Below are 18,494 nucleotides of genomic sequence, written 5' to 3'. Positions count from 1 at the left end.
AGTATGGCATTGGTAGGCCCTATTGCCTTTTTTCTTATGGTATCTTTCACCTCTTCATAGAACTCCATCAGTAGCTGTTGTTCAGCGGCAGTGAAGTGTGAATCGTGACTTTTATCCATTTTCCCATCGGCGATTCTGTGAGCGATCACGGGGTCTATTTAAGAATGCTGTGAACATGCACTCATGCCAGCTATCTACACCTGGCTTGACCTAGCTTCGCGTTATCATCCTGGTTTAGCAAATGTGCAACCAATTAAGCCAGGAAACGTCGAGCAGACTAGGTCAAGCCGCGCTTGCTCAATTATCCTGGATTTCTTTATTCTACTTTTGTGCAATACCCCTCAGGGGTTAACACATGTCTGTTTTGTTAGATCTGTTGTTAGTGTGAATGTCCCGAGCATGTGGGTATGGTTTGATAGATTCCCGTGCTAACTGTCTCGGTGTCAATGTGCCTTGCTAGCTGCCACCTATTATTCAGTAAGTCTAAGTGTTTTCACCTGGTGCTTTTTAAGTTTTTCTCTACATCTTTGTGCAATCGTTGCTTTAGTTGGACCATTCCTGGGTCTCGTCCATTACCCTAGCCCTGTCAACTAGTGTTCCCTGATTCTGATTATTTTATCTTGTCGTTTGAATTAATCTTTTGGATTACCATTTCCCATTTTGATTATCGTTTCCCTTGGATTTAATTTACACTCTGCTTTTTAAGCGGACTGGTTAACCCTCCTGGTCTTTTTTTTTGCCCAGGCTCCAGTCTTATTGTTTCTTGTTACTTGAGCAGGATGTAAAGGATTGGTAAGGTTTTATTAAAAAAAATTATGTTTAATAGTTAAAAACTATAGCTAGTTGTTTTACCTTTTATATACAACGTTATAAAGACTATAAACAACCAACCATATACATCATTAAGATTTTGTGTGAAACAAGCTCGCATTACAGCAGGGAATGGTAACATAATAAATGATGCGAGCGCTTTGGCCCTTGTTGATCAACCAGTGTTTCGCCACGTCTCGCATGACTCAAAAAAGACAATAAACCCCCAAAAAATAAGAAATTATAAACACGACATTATTGCCTCTAGTTGGAATATTATTACAGATTAAGATTGAGGTAGTCTTTTGTCACGTAGCGCACGTGTCTGCATTTGCAGATCACAAATTTAACTTGCGTAAGTCCTTAACAAAGTATTTTACAATGAAAATGTACTTACATGCTGTTAATCTGAAGCACCAGCAAAGTTTTAATGGTTGGAATGTCCCCACTTTTTAACCAAAGCTTTCGCGCATAGCAGGTCATAATCTCTCTCCCACGTTCGTGAAACAATTGTTGGACAAACTAGAACATTCGGATTGTACTTTTCTAGAACAGTGTTGTAAATAAAATGTAACCATTTGTTTTTAGTTGTCTCATCTTTTGGCAGGGCAAACAAAGAGTCTTTCTTTTTCGCAACGAAACACATAGCATCTCCGTGACATGGCTGCGGCGGATACACTGAGATTTACAAGTACTCCCACCACACTTGCATTTAGATTTGGGCGGTCTTGGTAAATCATGTTACGAAGTGACGTACATTCACCGGGATGTGGTTACACGAGGCGTTTCAAGCAGGTCTGGGTTCGCATTTACTTTAAGATAGAATCCATCTTTTGTTCCGACAATTTAACTTTAGTAATTTTACGTGTCTAATACATGCATGGGCAATTTAAAACACACAGAAAAGCACGGATTCGTGCCATATGACCCTTTTTTCATGAAACAGGTGAGGTGCAAGGACAGAGGACCCAGGTGCAGACAACGGGTACGGGACAAGACTTTAATAATAAAATAAAGCAAAGACAAAACAAAAACGCACGAGGGGGTAAAAAAAGAACAAGGATATAACAGGACACAGGAAAAAGATAACATCTCATGACATGATGCGGCAGAATCATGACACCTTTAACAAAGGTCCTAGCTCCTGCCTGACTTTTATCCTTTTTTAAACTTAAAATCCACAAACCTTTTATTTTTATGTAATAAATATACATACTACAGTCTATCTAATGCCCCCGTCAACATGAGAACGACTTCTTTTTCTACATGAACAGAGATAAACACTGACCACAGAATCACCCCTGATGTGCGAAACACAAGGTCAAAGTTCTGAAATCACTTTATATTTTATCATGTGTTCATACAAATGTAACTTTAAACTATGAAATAATGTGAACTATTAGAATTACTGTCATCTATTTACAGTCAGAAATACGCAGGCAGGAATAGGAACTAACAAACAGCCGGATCCGGTCAATTGATTTGTGTCACAATACACAGTATGAAAATGTGAACCCTTGGATTTAGATCTACACAAATAGATAAATTAAACAAATAATGCATGAACCCTGATATGTTTTTATTTCTGTGCTGAACACATGATAAACATGTTAGCCCGGGATTATAATTTCTCCAGAAGAGATCAAATCAAGTCAGACAGTGGGAAATTATCAAAGTGTGATATTCACAGCACCAAGCAATAAAGATACACACTTTAACATTGTGTATTTTAATAAAAGTAACGTTTTATAAAAGTATATTTTTGGGATTTGAAATGTTGTAAAATACCAAGACCTACACTGGCAGCAGTAGAAAATTACTAGGACATCATCAGCAACATGATGCAACACTTGAGGATGATTGTGTATCACCCGGCAGCATCAGCTCCTTCCAAGACAACAGTTAACTAAGAGATGTGTAACAAACAAGCCATGAAGTCTTGACAACCAGAATGTAAAAGAATAACAGTAACAGGACAAAAAGATCAGTCTATACATTCAACATTAAATGTGAATGTATAAAACATGATACATATGAAAATGTGTATATAAATTGAACAAAAACTAATAAAAACCTATATGTGTGTGGTGTAAGCTGGGCAGAATGATAAATCACTGTTACTGTAGTTCTGGCCAATATATAATCATCACTTCATTCATAATCACAACATACAAAGGGTACATTTAGAAGACTATTCTTAACATCTCATATAAATTACATACTGTAGTACATCAAGGCAGCCTGCAGGTCCAAATTCACTGAGTTTAAGCAGCTTTTAACAAATGTATATATATTCAAATGTTTGTGTTCACAATATATTTATACGGATATAAATATACATATAAAAGTTGCCAAACACTAAAACGGTGCATTGTGTTGGGAAACTAAAGTTAAAAAAATGCTGAACATGATGGATGTATATGCTATTTATCAGTTGTGTATATAACTGCATAAAGATCCAGTAAAAGGGACTAAAAGCGACAGCTCACACTAAATGACAATTCTTTCATCATTTATTTCCCCTCATGTCATTAGAAACCTATATGACTTTCTTCTGCAGAAGACAGAAGATATTGATTAACGTTGGATCCCATTGACATTCAATCTACAGACTCAAAACACGAGACCTTTCACAACATATCTTTCTTATGCTCCACTAAAGAAAGAGCAATATACAGGTTTTGACATGAGGATTAAGAAAGGATAACAAAATTGTCAATTTTAAGTGAACTATCCCTTTTATATGAATGGGTTTAATGTGACATGATGTGTGTTGCTATAAGGGCTCTGTTGTTCTCATTCAGCCCATTGTTATGCTGCCTTGGCTGGAAACTCAGCTGATGCACACAGAATTGTGATGATGGGCAGCAATGCTGTACAGCTTCACTTCACAGGCCTGGCTCAAAATAAAGCTTGCATTCATAGAAATGAAGGCCTAAAGTTTACACCACTGTGCACTTGTGTAGTGCCATAATGCAACATTTGCTGTTATATTTAAACTCAGGTGACCGAGACACATTTAAACATTTAGAGGAAAGAGGAACATGAGGAGGATGCATTCATTTACAGTAGTAGATCTATTCACATCACTTTCCTTTAGGCGACACTAGAAAAAAGTACTGATATATTTCAAACCAAGGTTGGGTACATTTGGACACCCCCAACTTTTAAGTTTAAATGGACATGGGCTTGTTTGCTTTAAGACACAATGGTTGGTTTGGTTGTTTAAACCTATGGTTGGCTCAAATATGGAGATTTTCCAGGTTATTTTAAACCAGCAGCTCAGTTTGTCTATACTCAACCATGGGTTGAAACAACACAGCATTTCCTAGGTGTGACATTGTCTATTTATTGTTTTATTTAGTTGGCATTGGCATTACATTGGCAAAACATTCTGGGAATTATGAGGAAAAGTACAAAGTACAGAGATTCACACTTCCTTGTGACAACCAGGGAACTTTCTAGGAATACAACAGATAGGGCTCTACTTAAAGTGACAGCTCACCCAAAAATGAAAATTCTTTCATTATTGATTCCCCCTCATGTCATTCCAAACTTGTATGACTTTTTTTCTTCTGCAAAAGACAAAAGAAGATATTTTAAGGAATGTTGTTAACCAAACAACATTGACTTCCATTGCATGGACACAAAACCACAGAGATAACCACAGAGATAAAGAAACAAATATAGATTTTAAATGATATAAGAGTGAGTAAAAAATGTCAGAACTTTTATTTTTGGGTGAATTAATTGTTCATATATGCAACTAAAGTTTTAGTTGTGCTCATGAACTGTTCAGATGATTCTTTGGATTACCAAAATTATTAATGTGTGAAAGGCCATAAATTAAACATTGCAACTTTAAACTAGACACCCAAGGGCTGAAAATTCCCATTATTGTTATTGACTCAAATGAAGCCTAGTTCAAACTCCTTTGGTAATATGATCTGACAGCTGTCCTCCCCGCAGACTATTAGATGTTTGCCGTTCCAAGGGTCACTTAATGTTGTAAACAATGTTGATGCAATGTATCCAGAACACCTTCAGGATTATTACATCCCAAACCAATTGCTGTTGTGCAAATAACACAACACATTGCCGGCGATAATAATGTGTAATTAGTCACATGTGTTAATACCGTCTCATAGGGACAGGGAAACTGTTCCATTGTCATTAATGAATGCTAAAACAGGTTGTTTATTGGGACACTCGAATGTGTCAAATAATAATTAATCCTATGGGAGCTATTTGACACACTATTAAATGTTTATCTCATACATCTGCTAATGAGAAAAGCTGATAATGAAGTCCCGCGACGCTTTAGACCCCTCAAGGCTCTAATTCATAATGGGATAATTTATTATTCTTTATTGTTCAAAACAGCTCAGTGCAACACTTACAGGCCTGTCAATATTATGTAATATTAAAGTCTGCCATATCAAAAGCAGTATCATTTTCAGTCTATCAAATATACTAACATTATAGAAACAGACATACACAAAAAATCTAACATCTAAATCAACTTGTTTAAACGAGTATTTGATGAGATCGAATCAACAGAAGACTACAATATGTTACCAACAAAAGACGTTTAAAGTTGTCAGAGGTCAGATGAGAAAACTATATTAGAAATAAAGCACATTTTCACTTTTAACCATGAAGAATTCTGTCTCCTTGGACAATAATAGAAGTCAAACAGTAATTGAATTATGGCCATTGGTGTTGTGAGGTATACACAGAGGTCATTAGAAATGCCCCAGTGTTACGCTAATAACTGCTCATTTGGGTTTGACCATAGCAGCAGTCACTGAAGGACACACATGATATCACAATACTAAGAATGGATTTTTATATATCCTTACCTAAAGGCATTACGACTGACCACATGAACAAAAGTATTTTGTTTTGTTGCTAAAAAGGCAAAGCAGAGTGGTTCTGCAAAGTGAAAATAGAAACGATAATCGCTCTGCTATTAGCAATTGATGTTTTTGTTAGAGCACTGCATTAGCACCGCAAATGTGGTACAGATGGGTTTAATATCCAGAGAACAAACACTGAAAAATGCACTGTACATCAATCAAATTGGTCACTACTTTGGGTTAGGGTCACTTAACTGAAATGTTTCTTTTAGCTCCAGTATATAGCTCAATATATCCTCCTGGGAATCAGAAAGTTTGTGAAAGTTTTAATTTTTATTTTCATTACATCATTTGAAGCTGAATAAACAACTGAAAAACATTTTTATTGTGTAGTGGACATCAGGACAGGTTGTTGGCTTTTCATTATCAATGTCAATGAGTTCCAATGGTTTTCTGTTACCAACATTCTTCAGAATAACTTCTTTTGTGTGCTGAACAAGAAAAAAAGTCATACAGGTTTGAAATGACAAAAAGGTGAGTAAATTATGAATTTTTTGGGAAAAACTGTAAATTTAAGTCCTGCCGTCCATTATAGTGTCCATATTTTCACTTTACAAAACCCATAACAATTTCCTAAAATGTTGATTTACCACAAACAATGAAAACATCTGTCAGATTAACATATCTAAAAATGTTTTATTTTTCTATAAGAATTTGATCATTCATTTAATTTCAGTCATATTTACTGACCAAGGTGAAGAAGTCGACATGGTGATAAGGATTGCAAAGATATTTAAGTCTGAAAGTGTCATGAATGTGGGTGGTGAGGACAAGGACAGATGACCCAGACGCATACAGCGGGTTTAACAAGACATTTAATAAAATATAATTATTAAAAAAAGACCCACAAGGGGGTAACATAATAACACTTTCCAAAAAACAGGAACAAGACTAGACTAACACTTCACATATAACAACAACACAGGAACTCAATGACACAAATAATGGAATTCCTGGTCTTATTATGGAACAGAATCACGACATGAAAGTGTATGTTTAAATGTTTTGATAAACCCCAACAACGTAAAAAACACTGATCCAACTTGTTTCAGGTTTTGACACAACACAAACGTTTGAACAAAGAACAACCAACTGCGCGTTTATAACCAAATCAAAGTGTTGAGCAAATATCTTTCCATGCATGTATTAGACACGTAAAATTGCAAAAATGTAAGTTTCGGAACAAAATATGCGTTCTATCTGAAATGCGTCGTGTAACCACACCCCCACAAATCTACGTCAGTTCGTGGTATGATTTGACTAAGATCGCCCAGATGTATACGCAAGTAAGGTGGGCCTACCAGTCAGTACAATTGCTTTGGAACCTGATGTTTCAAATATGGTAAGAGGTGTTACATTTCCATCACACGCCTGCAGTATTGGACCGATCACAAGTCAATGGTTAACTGGCCAATTAAAGCACACCTCGCTTTTCAGAGCGATGAGCTTTGTTAAAAATCTGCGCGTTTCAGAGAGGGGGACCTGAGAGGAGATACAAACATGCACGGTATGTGGAAAATATAGTGTTTTCGAACCTTAAATCGTTTATACACATTGCACTACATCCAAAACAAACGATAATATTCGTATAGTCGTGTCATATGACCCCTTTAAATATAAATATATGGCTTGCACTTCCACGGAGTGCCTAGTGTGTCCATGACTTCACGTACTATGTTATCATGTTGGAAAGGTCATGTGTGATGTAAGCGGAAGCTGTGACCTAGTGTTTATGAGTGTGGAGAAAGAAGTCTGTTCAAAAGTTATTTGATATTCAATAACACGATATATGTCTTTGTCCAAGATTATTGTTTAAAATGGTCAGTTTGTTTGCATATCAGGGATGTTTAAATCATTTTAAATCTCCGTCACACATAACCTTTCCAAAGTGATTTTTAAATTAAAAATCACAATCCAATACTTGTTTTCATTGCACAATTATAGCACGATACATCTTTTTAAAATAATGGTAGACAAAAGCTTCTGCTTTTGCGGTCGGTACAGGTGCTCATTCAGTGAATGGTCCACGGCATCGTATTTGAGATAGGAACAACTTTTCTAGTTGTATGTCCAGTTGGAGGACAGTATGCAACCAACATCGTTGTGACAGAAGGACTAGCATGTTTGATTTTCTCCAGCCCACAGTTTAAGACGGAGTGACTATTGTAATAGACAAACAAATCGTGTAATCTTAAATAGGCATTAGAAGCTATAACATGCATTATGGATAATTCTAGGCAAAGTAAATTTGTTATGATTCGTTTCACTTTTTTGATTCACATCATAATTTCCATAGTAACATCTGTGTTATCCCAAAGTTTAATCGACATGGTTTAAAACATATTAAATTATTATAATGAACAAACAATTGACCATATAATTCGTCATTTTTTTTTTTGTCTGACGTAGGTAGGTGTGACATAGACACGGTCACAAACTCTGCAGCTGGGCACTCTGTTAAATAGAGCACATCTGCATTACAACTATCACACTTTAGATTGTTTATCCACTTTTATATTTTGTTCCAATACATGCAAGATAAAAGCTGTGCTTTTGGTTTTATCCTTTTTTCCATTTGCTGTTTTCTGAAGACATCTGCTACATTTAGGAGATCTTCTCTCGAGAAACATTTCAGGACATCTGTGCTCGCCATCTTATCCTCTCAGAAGGGAGTGCTTTTCAACTGTCCTGTTCAAAGCTTTACAATGGAAAACCTGACGTACAACAGCGACATTTTGCAATTAGAAGGACTGAAGGTGTCTGAGCAGTTTGTGAACCCTGCTTTTGTATTGCTACTTATTTTCTATGTGATACTAATTGTGATGAACTGTGGAATAATTATGGTAATAGCAGGACATCGAAATCTTCACGAACCCATGTATCTGCTTTTCTGTAACTTAACGTTTAATGACATTTTTGGTAATACTATCACGATGCCCAGACTCTTGTTGGACATTTTAAGAGAGCCGTCTCAACGCACCATCAGTTATCCAGAGTGCGGCATTCAAGCGTTCGGTGTGCAAATGTTTGGCGCCACCTCCCATACCATATTGATGACGATGGCTTTTGACAGATACGTGGCCATATGCAATCCACTCCGCTACACGACAATAATGAGCAATAAATCGGTGATCGCGCTATCAGTTTCGGCCTGGGGGTTGCCGCTTTTTTTCGTTTTTATTTTGTTGGGACTCACTTACAGACTCAACCGCTGCAGAACTTTCATACCAAATCCTTTCTGTGATAATGCGTCTTTGTTCAAGTTATCTTGCGATGATGTGACAATCAATAATGTGTATGGGTTAACGTATACAGTACTGCTGTTAGTCTTCTCCTTAGGAAGCATCACACTCACATACATTAAGATAACTGTCGTCTGCTTGAGATCAAAAAGCAAATCTCTGAACAGCCGGGCACTGAAAACCTGCAGCACTCACTTGATTGTGTATTTGATAATGTTTTTATCTGGCATAGTTGTTATACTCCTACATCGCTTTCCTGCTTATTCAGATTACAGGAAAATGTTTTCTCTATTGTTCTATATTGTTCCAAGCATCTTAAACCCTGTTATATATGGTCTGCAGTGCACTGAGCTCAGACATGCTCTCACACAGGTACTGCGCTTAAAGAAAACAGGTCAGGGAAAGATATTCTCACAATGAATTCTGCAAAGAAAAACTTGCTTAAGAAAAGTGTGTGTCATGAAATTTAGAAAATGTAATATTTGCTCTTTTACTGTCGTCAGATAAAAGCAACAAAATGCTGGTAGTGTATTATCTGTTAAAATGTCGGGTGCGTTTCTGGTCAGTTGTATGTTAATACTTTAACTGACCTGTACTGTGAATGTGAACTGTATGCAATATTAGTTATATCCAAAGAATAAACTTGAGAGAAAAAGTAGTCTTTCTATGTTTTAGATTTACATACATTTACAGCATTTATCCAAAACGACTTCCAAGTTGGGTAAACAAGGGAAGCAATTGCGTCAAACATTAGGACAATGAAACGCATAAGAGCAATAAAAACTTGTCTCATAAAGCCTACTACGGTGTACAGAGTAAAGTTTAGTTTATCAAGCTTTAATAAGCATGCATTTTTATAGTATATATTTTGCATGTTTAAAGGCTCTAATAAGGGATAGTTCCCCCAAAAATGAAAATTCTGTCATGATTTACACCCTGGCAGATTGTTCCAAACCTGTATTACCTTCTTTGTTCTGCTAAACACAAAGAGAGATATTTGGAAGAATGTCATTCACCAAACAGATCTCATCCCCAATTGGCTGCCATATTAGGGAAATAACTACTAGAGATGCACCGAAATGAAAATTGTTCTGAAACCCATACTGAAAACTTGGCCGGTAACGAAAATTACTTTAAAAACTTTCTGAAATAGTTTTTATTTAATTGTATTAATTGCACACATTAAAACCACAAAATTAAGGAGGACATATATATTAAAAAAATATAGAATTTATTATTTTGCCTTGATCATTTAAACACAAAATTATCTAACTTTTTTTACCAATCATATAAACATTTTAGTTTACAAATTATTCTGGAATTATTATATGCATAATTATGTCGGGTAGTCTGTCAACAGACTGTCATTTGTAACTTTGTAATATTTATGCTACAATTATTATCAATTTTTCTCCCCATTGAGAACAATAAAACATTTACATTACATTTTTTACAATTTTGTAAAAAAAAAAATTAAATATAATGCTTCAAATAATGCATTATTTCATGTTAAAAGAGAAACAAGGCCGTTAAAATCCAAGTGCCATCTTATAAGATTCTCTGAGTTTTCATATTTTTTCATATTTTCCATTCAATGATTGTCGATCATTTTTGACCGCGATGGAGCCACGTCTGACTATTCCTTTGTGACCCTTTAACATATACGAATCATGTCCATAATTGTTTTGTAAGTTAACAGAGCTAATATGACAAAACTATTCAATTGTAATCTCCTTCTCTCAGTTGCGGTTTGTAAACGGTCAAAAATGACCGAAGAGTCCCAGAGGGTAAAATGTCCAGTGGATGACCCCTCCTCCAAGCCCTATGCAAGCCCATTCAAGAATGAATAAAGTAACAGAGGAATACTCAAATCACATTAAGACTCATGGGGTATGACGACAAGATTTCTGTGATTATGAGATAAACATAAACGCCTTGTTCACTGAACTCAAACTGTGTTCATGAGTATTCACTAATACAGAGTAGAAGGGGATGCAACAGTGAGGAACTAGTCCTACATGTTAGGTGAAGTCACTTTAGTATCTCTTGCTGTGCCAGTTATTCATCCTTATCTTTGGTAAGTATTCCAGTAGTAATTATTATATACTTTAATATGAAATAATATTAAATAAACTGTTCTCTAATGGATTTTTTATCTATTTTGAGAGCATAGAAAACGTTTGTTCTATAAAGCAAAAACCACACATAAACATATACAATTAAAAGGCATTAAAAAGATAATCAAACAGAGTAATGTGTTTAATATCCTGTTATATCATTTGTAAAATCTGTGAATAGAAGTAGATTAAGTTTTGCTACTTTCAAGCTTATCGCTTAGAAATATTCATGCAATACTTTTTAAATAATGCCATTGCTTTAGTGTCCATGTATGTGCATGATAATGTTGTGACTCTCTATGTGTGTTTTCTTTAGGGTCACAGATGGACAACACAACATTCAGATACAGTCTACTCTTAGTGGAGGGAATGAAGATTCCACCTCAGTCAAACCATCTTGCGTTTATCTTTCTTTTGATTGCTTACATATTTATAATGGTATTTAACATTGGGATTTTGAATCAGATCTCGACAGAAAAAAGTTTACATGAGCCCATGTACATTCTGTTCTGCCAGTTACCAATAAATGATATGATGGGGGCAAGTACTGTTATACCACGCATACTGAAGGATATTTTAACAGATCCCTCTGGACGCTACATCACCTATATGGACTGTGTTTCCCAGGCTTTTTTTACACATTTGTATGGAACAAACGCCCACACTATTCTCATGATCATGGCCTTTGACAGATATGTGGCCATATGTAATCCATTGCGATACACATCAATAATGACCAGTAAAATGGTTGTCAAATTATCTACAGGAGCCTGGGGTTTTTCTTTTGTGATGGTGGGGATTCTGATCGGTCTGACTGCACGTCTGTCTCACTGCAGATCAGTCATACAAAACCACATTTGTGACAATCCCTCACTGTTTAAACTGTCCTGTGAAAGTGTGGTGATCAATAATGTGTATGGATTAACTTTTACTGTGGTTTTACTTACCTCTTCGATGGGAAGTGTATTTGTGACATATGTCAGGATTGCAATGATATGCATAAAAAGCAAAAACAAAGCAACAAACAGCAAGGCCATAAAAACCTGCAGCACTCATTTGACAGTTTATTTAATCATGCTGATATGTGGATTCTTGCCAATTATCCTCCATCGTTTCCCAGAAAACCTGGAAGGTAGACAAATATCAACTTTACTTTTCTATATTATACCTTGTAGCTTAAATCCAATAATATATGGCTTACAATCCAAGGAAATAAGACAAAAGATTTTTAAACGTTTTACTAAAATTAATTCTATTTGATTTATGTTTATTTACGGTGTTATATAATTAATTTTGGTGAATCATGTCTTAAAAAGAAGGTGCATATTTTTGCTGTCTAAATGATGCATAATAAGGTATGTGACAATAAAATGTGTATGTCAATACATAACAACCTGAGATCAATATGTACAGAGTATATTTTATGTATAGGGCAAATAAGATGTATTACAAGTTAATGCAGATGCAATAAACGTAATGCAGATAGTGACTGTGTCCACCTGTGTTAAAAATTGTAACATTCAACATTTCTATTTTCATTTATTGTGGACCAAACCTAAATCCCATTTGGGACAAAACTCACCAACAACCCTAACAATTGGAATATCCTTATTTTTCAAGAAAACACATTGTATTGAATGGGGTCCATGTTTACCAAAGCAAACATTAATTTAAAGGGGGACTTCAGAAAAAAAACCTTTTATGATCACAATACTAACTATGTATCTATTTTACTATGTAACACACGCTTTGTTGATTTGGTGAAAACACCCTAGAAAGGTCATTGGCGACATCCCCTCAACAAAGTCATATTCTACCCAGGGTATCGCTGTGTTCTGCTCAAAGCGAAGGGGAAATGTTCTTTTATGCATACTAAGCTTGTGAGCAATGTTAAAGTCAGGCCATGCAAGCCACATGAACCATAAAAGAAACCTGCATTAAACATCATCAGGTATATTTCTTAAACAAGACTTGCAGGCATGAATAAATCATGCCAACAACACGCAGCACCATGTTCCCTTTTCAGGGATTTACCTGCGTAACCAGAAACATTCTATTTTCGAAGGATCTTCACACCCATCAAAGCACAGTAAAAACAGACAGTACTTCTGAAAATCTGTTAATATTTTAAAATTGCCATCCAAACTAGGTCTGCCTTTCCGTGGACACCGTGAAAATGCTGTTGCAGAAACAAAGGGGAATTATTTGAGCATATGCATTTTTTTCTCAAAATACGACCCTGATTTCAATCATCCATGCAGTCCATATATTTTAACTGCACAAGCCGAGATTTTCAGAATGAAATTATTGCATTGTGTGCAGAGCTCGTTCGTGAAGAAATATCCAAGAAAGTACACAAGACTGATAAACTGTTTGGATTAGATACACAGAGGGGTATCATGTAAAGGAATGATTTATTTGCTTTGTTGACTGTTCCAATTCTCGTGATGCTGCAGGGATGGTTTCTGGTAATTGAAGAAGGATTGCAGTCATGTGGGCTGACGGACATTCCCATAATTGCACAAGCATATGAAAGAGACCCTGTAAAGACGGACACTTGAGAGGTGTTCAGCAACAAATCAAAGAGGAATTCTCCTTCGCTGTGTATGTGCATTGCATGGCGCATAAACTTAATCTTGTCCTCGTTGAATCATGCACAGAGAACAGAGACATTAAAATATCTCTAAACGTGATTGACAAACTATAGTCTATGTGTGGCCTGGGGGTAAAAATGCAATTTTTCTGTTGTGTTGTAAAATTTGTGTATGGCCCTTTAAGAGATTTCTCTCCTATTCACGTGATAAGGTGCGCTGACTCTGTGTGCGCATGCGGGGATCCGCGAGAAAAACGTGGAACATTCTGGGTGTGATGCGTGTCGTCGCGATCTGTTGTTTGAGGCATAGTTGTAATTACGGGTAAATACCTTTTGTTTGTGTTTATATAGACCCGTATATGTTCATATTGCTCTGTCTAAATGTGTATTTGATGGTACATGTTAATAGATTACGTGGATCGGTTGTGCACGTGGCGATTGAACCTCGTGGTGAGTGCTAGCGAGCATTTGGGTATGTACGTTTATTTTGGTTAAAAGCTATTACTCCTGTATTAATCTTTCTTTCTAAAAAAGGGCCTTTGTTAATAGCTCTGTAAGAAGAATATGGACGGTAAATGTAATGTGTATAATGTAATGTGTTTGTGATAATTGATGTTGATTTTTGATATGGATGCAAAGTGGCTAATAAATGTGTTTTTATCTTCTATGCACAGCCACTACCGTATTTTGTTTCATTGTATTTTGTTTCATTGTATTTTGTTTCATTGTATTTTGTTTCATTTTGGTTGGTTTCATTTTATTTCTTGTAAACCCTTTTTCTCCCATCGACCGCTGTAAAACTTGTATGTAAACAGCAGTCAGATTAAACCTCCATAATTTAATAGTTTGCCGGGTTGTGCTTTATTTCTCGTACTCCCCGGTTACATTTGGTACCAGGAGTGGGGTATCTGACTGTTGGGAGCTCTTGGGCGTTTTATACATTTTTTTTTTGGTTAAAATACGGTGGTGGTGAGTTGCAGATATTTATAGACGCAGAGGGGAGCAATTTCCTGTGCTGTGAGTGTCCAGTGTGAAGACATCGGCTGGGTGTTTTCTGACCAAGGGAGTGGATCGCTGGACGAGAGCAGGGATATCGTTTGTCTGTGACTGAGCTCAGGAGTGTGCTATCGGCTAGAGGCCTGTTGCGTCTGTACTGCATGAAGAGGATCCAGTGTTGCAGACATTTCTTGATGGAATATCCTTTGAACTGAACAAGGACAAACAATCTAAAGGACATTGTATTTGTGGACTTTTGTAATTGTGTTCAGCAACATGTCACAGTCTAGCAATGAAGATTCCGCCTTACCGGGTACTTCTGCTAATGTAAATCCTGATGAGTATGATGTTCATGAACAAATCCAAGAATTGAGTAGAAAACATGCTGAAACCGTAGCAGCGATAGCGGGCCTAAATCGAGAGCCCAGTAGGTCCTATATCTACGTGCCGAGGGAAAGACACATTCAGTCTTTTAGTGGGGAATTCAGCAAAGACGGTAGAAATGTGGATGAGTTCATTGAAGAGGTAGAAAGAGTGTTGCTTGTTAGAAACCAGACTCCTGAAGATCAAGCAGACTTCGTTCTTTCTTTGTTAAAGGGTGCCGCTTTGGAGGAGGTTAGGTTAAGAAGGGGGGCTCAACCTCAGGGAACAGAGGATCTTTTTACTTACCTCAGAGATGCTTTTGGGGAGAAGCGTAGTCTTGCACAGCTACTGCAGAGTTTCTATACTCGTAAGCAATTAGAAGGTGAAGACCTGCGTATGTACTCTCACTCTTTGTCACAGATCTTGAACTCAGTCGTGAAGCAGTCCCCAGATGCCATTGCAAATGTGAATTCTGCCATTAGAGATCAGTTTGTAGAGGGGGTTAAAGATGCATCTCTTAGAAGGGAACTTCGTAAATTTGTGAGGGATAAGCCCCAAGCAACCTTGATTGAGGTACGAGACGAAGCAATCATGTGGTCTCTCGAAGACCCCAAATTGCGTGTTAGCAGAGCAGCTCTTCATCATCATGTAACCTCTGAGTCTGCAGAAGCCCGCTGTGAGGCTATTGAGAAAAGCTCTGTCACGCTTGAAGAAGTCTTAAAGGTAGTAGCCGAGCAAGGGAAGGCCATAGGTGAACTAACTCAAGCAATTCAGAAATTGACGCTTCATTGTACTAATGCTGAAGTGGTGAGTCGCCCCAAGGCTAAAATGCAGCCCAGATTTGCAGATGATGGCCAGCCCATCTGCTTCAAGTGTAATGAGGTGGGGCACATAGCCAAAAACTGCGTGAGAAAGCTCAAACAGACAGTCAGGGAGGATTCTGTATCCTCCACGCCTCAGGGAAATGCGCACCCTCGGTCGCTGTGAGCCAGGCGATGCGAGGGCGGACTATTGGCTCGACTCAATTTAACTCTGATCGTGACCGTTTACTCCAAAATGCTGTGGGGAGGTGTCCTGTAGTTGACTTGAAGATTTGCGGAGTAGATGTTTCATGTTTGCTTGATACTGGAAGTCAGGTCAGTACGATTTCAGAACAGTTCTTCAAAGAGCATTTAGCAGGTGAAGACGAAGAACTGCTTTCTACATCCGGTTGGCTAAAAATTACCGCTGCAAATGGGTTAGATATCCCTTACCTTGGATATCTCGAGCTTCAAGTTGAGACGATGGGTATAACCCTGTCGGAGTGTGGGTTTTTAGTAGTCAGAGATGCACAGAGTTCATCTGCTGTTCCTGCACTCATTGGCATGAATATCATAGACCGATGTAGGCAGTTGGTTCATGCTGAATTTGATACCACTCTAGGTGGAGAGCTACGGTCTGACTGGAGAGAGGTCTTTCAGCAGGTGCAGAGTGCCAGTCGACTTGAAAAACGAAGTGTTGCACGAGTAGCTGGAAAAGAAACTGTGCATATACCTGCTTTATCGGTCTCCACAGTAATGATTCGAGGAATTAATTCTTCTTTACCTGAGGGTTCTTCCAGTTGGCTGTTAGAATCTGGAAATTCTTCTTTACCTGAGGGTTTGATCTTGGTACCGTCCCTTGTGTCCAACGTAAAACCCGTGTTGCCTGTTACAGTTGTTAATTTCTCCACAGAAGATGTGTGGTTGCAGCCTCGTGCCCGGCTGGGTACGTTTTGCCCTGTTCAGGTAAATCCAAACGCTTGTGGTGAAGTTAAGTTTCAGAGAATTTCAGCTGGAGTGGAGGAGGTAACTGTCGAAACAGAAGAGAGACAGGCGTTGGCGAATGGCATGCCGACTTTCTTTGACAAGCTGAATCTAGGTGGTACTGCTGAGCAACAAGCGGAGCTAAAAGCTTTGCTCTCTAGGTTTGTCGATGTGTTTGCATTGGCTGACGAGGATCTTGGATTCTCTGATAAAGTGCAGCACGAGATCCATCTGGTAGATGATGTTCCGGTTTCGCAGCCATATCGACGCCTTCCACCCACACAGTATTGTGAGGTCAGAGAACATATCACCAAGCTTCTTAAGAAGGGGGTGATAAAGGAGAGCAATAGTGCGTATGCCTCGCCCATAGTAATCGTCCGGAAGACAGATGGTAGTCTTAGGTTATGTGTTGACTACAGAAAATTGAATTCAAAGACTAAACGAGACGCTTTTCCTTTACCACGGATAGATGAAAGTTTTGATGCGTTGCGAGGTGCAAAGTTTTTCTCGACCATTGATTTGGCGAGCGGGTACCATCAAGTAGCAGTGCGTGAGCAAGACCAACCAAAGACTGCGTTCACTACCCCTTTTGGTATATTCGAGTACTCTCGTATGCCTTTTGGGGTATGTAATGGGCCGGCCACATTTCAGCGCCTTATGCAAACTGCCATGGGAGATTTGATTTTTCAGATCATGTTGGTCTACTTGGATGATCTTCTTATTTACTCCTCTAGCTTTCAAGACCATCTTCAGAGGTTAGAGGTAGTTTTTCATAGGCTGAAGGAAACCGGGCTTAAGGTTAAGCTTGAGAAGTGCAGTTTCCTGCAGAAAGAAGTCAGGTTTTTGGGTCATCAAATCTCTGCTCAAGGCATTGGTACGGATCCCAGAAAGGTTGAGGCAGTGAGCCAATGGAAAACTCCTAGTACAGTGAAGGAGTTAAGATCATTTTTGGGTTTCGCTAGTTACTACAGAAAGTTCATTGAGGGGTTTTCCAGGATCGCAGGTCCCCTTCACGACTTGGTGAACTTTTGCCTGAAACAGCAGGGTACAGTTAGGAAGCATGAGTTTTGTTCACTGTGGTCTGCCGAGTGTCAGTCAGCCTTTGAGTTGATGAAGGAGAAGCTTACATCCGCTCCAATATTGGGCTATGCCGATTTCACCCTTCCGTTTATTGTGGAAACTGATGCGAGTAATGAAGGTCTAGGAGCAGTTTTGAGTCAGCAACAAGGCGATGGTACGAGAGTTATCGCGTATGCTAGTAGGAGACTGCGGCATGCAGAGAAGAATGACCGGAACTATAGTAGTATGAAGCTCGAACTGTTAGCTCTCAAATGGGCTGTTTCCGAGAAGTTCCGTGGTTATCTGTTAGGCTCAAAGTTTGTAGTCATCACGGATAACAATCCGTTATGTTATCTGAAGACAGCGAAGCTGGGTGCCATAGAGCAGCGGTGGGTGGCCCAGTTAGCCGTCTTTGACTTTGACGTTAAGTACAGGCCCGGACGGCAGAATGCTGCTGCCGATGCACTCTCTAGACACCCATTTGCAGGGGAGTCTGTTAACTCGGATGATGCAGAATATGACGACTGTATTGCCATCTGCAATGTGGTAAATAAGGGTACACTTTTGGACTCAGCGTTGTTATCCGCTGGGGATCAGTGTTGTAAAGTGAG

General features: G+C 38.1%; 3 protein-coding genes across 3 annotated transcripts; all 3 read left to right on the top strand.

Moving 5' to 3' along the window:
• The first annotated feature begins 8,434 nt into the window (after nucleotides 1-8,434).
• On the top strand, nucleotides 8,435-9,391 carry LOC130408280 (olfactory receptor 1L3). The gene is made up of 2 exons (XM_056731771.1): nucleotides 8,435-8,783; nucleotides 8,913-9,391. The coding sequence occupies exons 1-2, from the start codon at nucleotides 8,435-8,437 to the stop codon at nucleotides 9,389-9,391; spliced, it is 828 nt and encodes a 275-aa protein (XP_056587749.1).
• Nucleotides 9,392-11,412: 2,021 nt separating this feature from the next.
• On the top strand, nucleotides 11,413-17,294 carry LOC130408445 (olfactory receptor 52Z1P-like). Its single transcript, XM_056731979.1, has 2 exons — nucleotides 11,413-12,320; nucleotides 17,110-17,294. The coding sequence occupies exons 1-2, from the start codon at nucleotides 11,413-11,415 to the stop codon at nucleotides 17,156-17,158; spliced, it is 957 nt and encodes a 318-aa protein (XP_056587957.1). The 3' UTR covers nucleotides 17,159-17,294.
• Nucleotides 13,849-16,468, top strand: LOC130408444 (uncharacterized). Its single transcript, XM_056731978.1, has 2 exons — nucleotides 13,849-14,252; nucleotides 14,356-16,468. The coding sequence occupies exon 2, from the start codon at nucleotides 14,954-14,956 to the stop codon at nucleotides 16,025-16,027; it is 1,074 nt and encodes a 357-aa protein (XP_056587956.1). The 5' UTR covers nucleotides 13,849-14,252; nucleotides 14,356-14,953; the 3' UTR covers nucleotides 16,028-16,468.
• Nucleotides 17,295-18,494: the final 1,200 nt, after the last annotated feature.

Source organism: Triplophysa dalaica, chromosome 19 (genome assembly GCF_015846415.1).
Source record: "Triplophysa dalaica isolate WHDGS20190420 chromosome 19, ASM1584641v1, whole genome shotgun sequence".
Taxonomy (NCBI): Eukaryota; Metazoa; Chordata; class Actinopteri; order Cypriniformes; family Nemacheilidae; genus Triplophysa; species Triplophysa dalaica.
The sequence above is the reverse complement of the archived record's forward strand: the minus strand, read 5'-3'. Positions and strand labels throughout refer to the sequence as shown.

Bases quoted from the DNA above. Each gene is read 5' to 3' on its own strand.
- LOC130408444 (XM_056731978.1), top strand. From the start codon at position 14,954: ATGTCACAGTCTAGCAATGAAGATTCCGCCTTACCGGGTACTTCTGCT.
- LOC130408280 (XM_056731771.1), top strand. From the start codon at position 8,435: ATGGAAAACCTGACGTACAACAGCGACATTTTGCAATTAGAAGGACTG. The intron at 8,784-8,912 runs TGACGATGGCTT...TCGTTTTTATTT, and splicing joins CACCTCCCATACCATATTGA to TGTTGGGACTCACTTACAGA.
- LOC130408445 (XM_056731979.1), top strand. From the start codon at position 11,413: ATGGACAACACAACATTCAGATACAGTCTACTCTTAGTGGAGGGAATG. The intron at 12,321-17,109 runs ACGTTTTACTAA...CCACCCACACAG, and splicing joins ATAAGACAAAAGATTTTTAA to TATTGTGAGGTCAGAGAACA.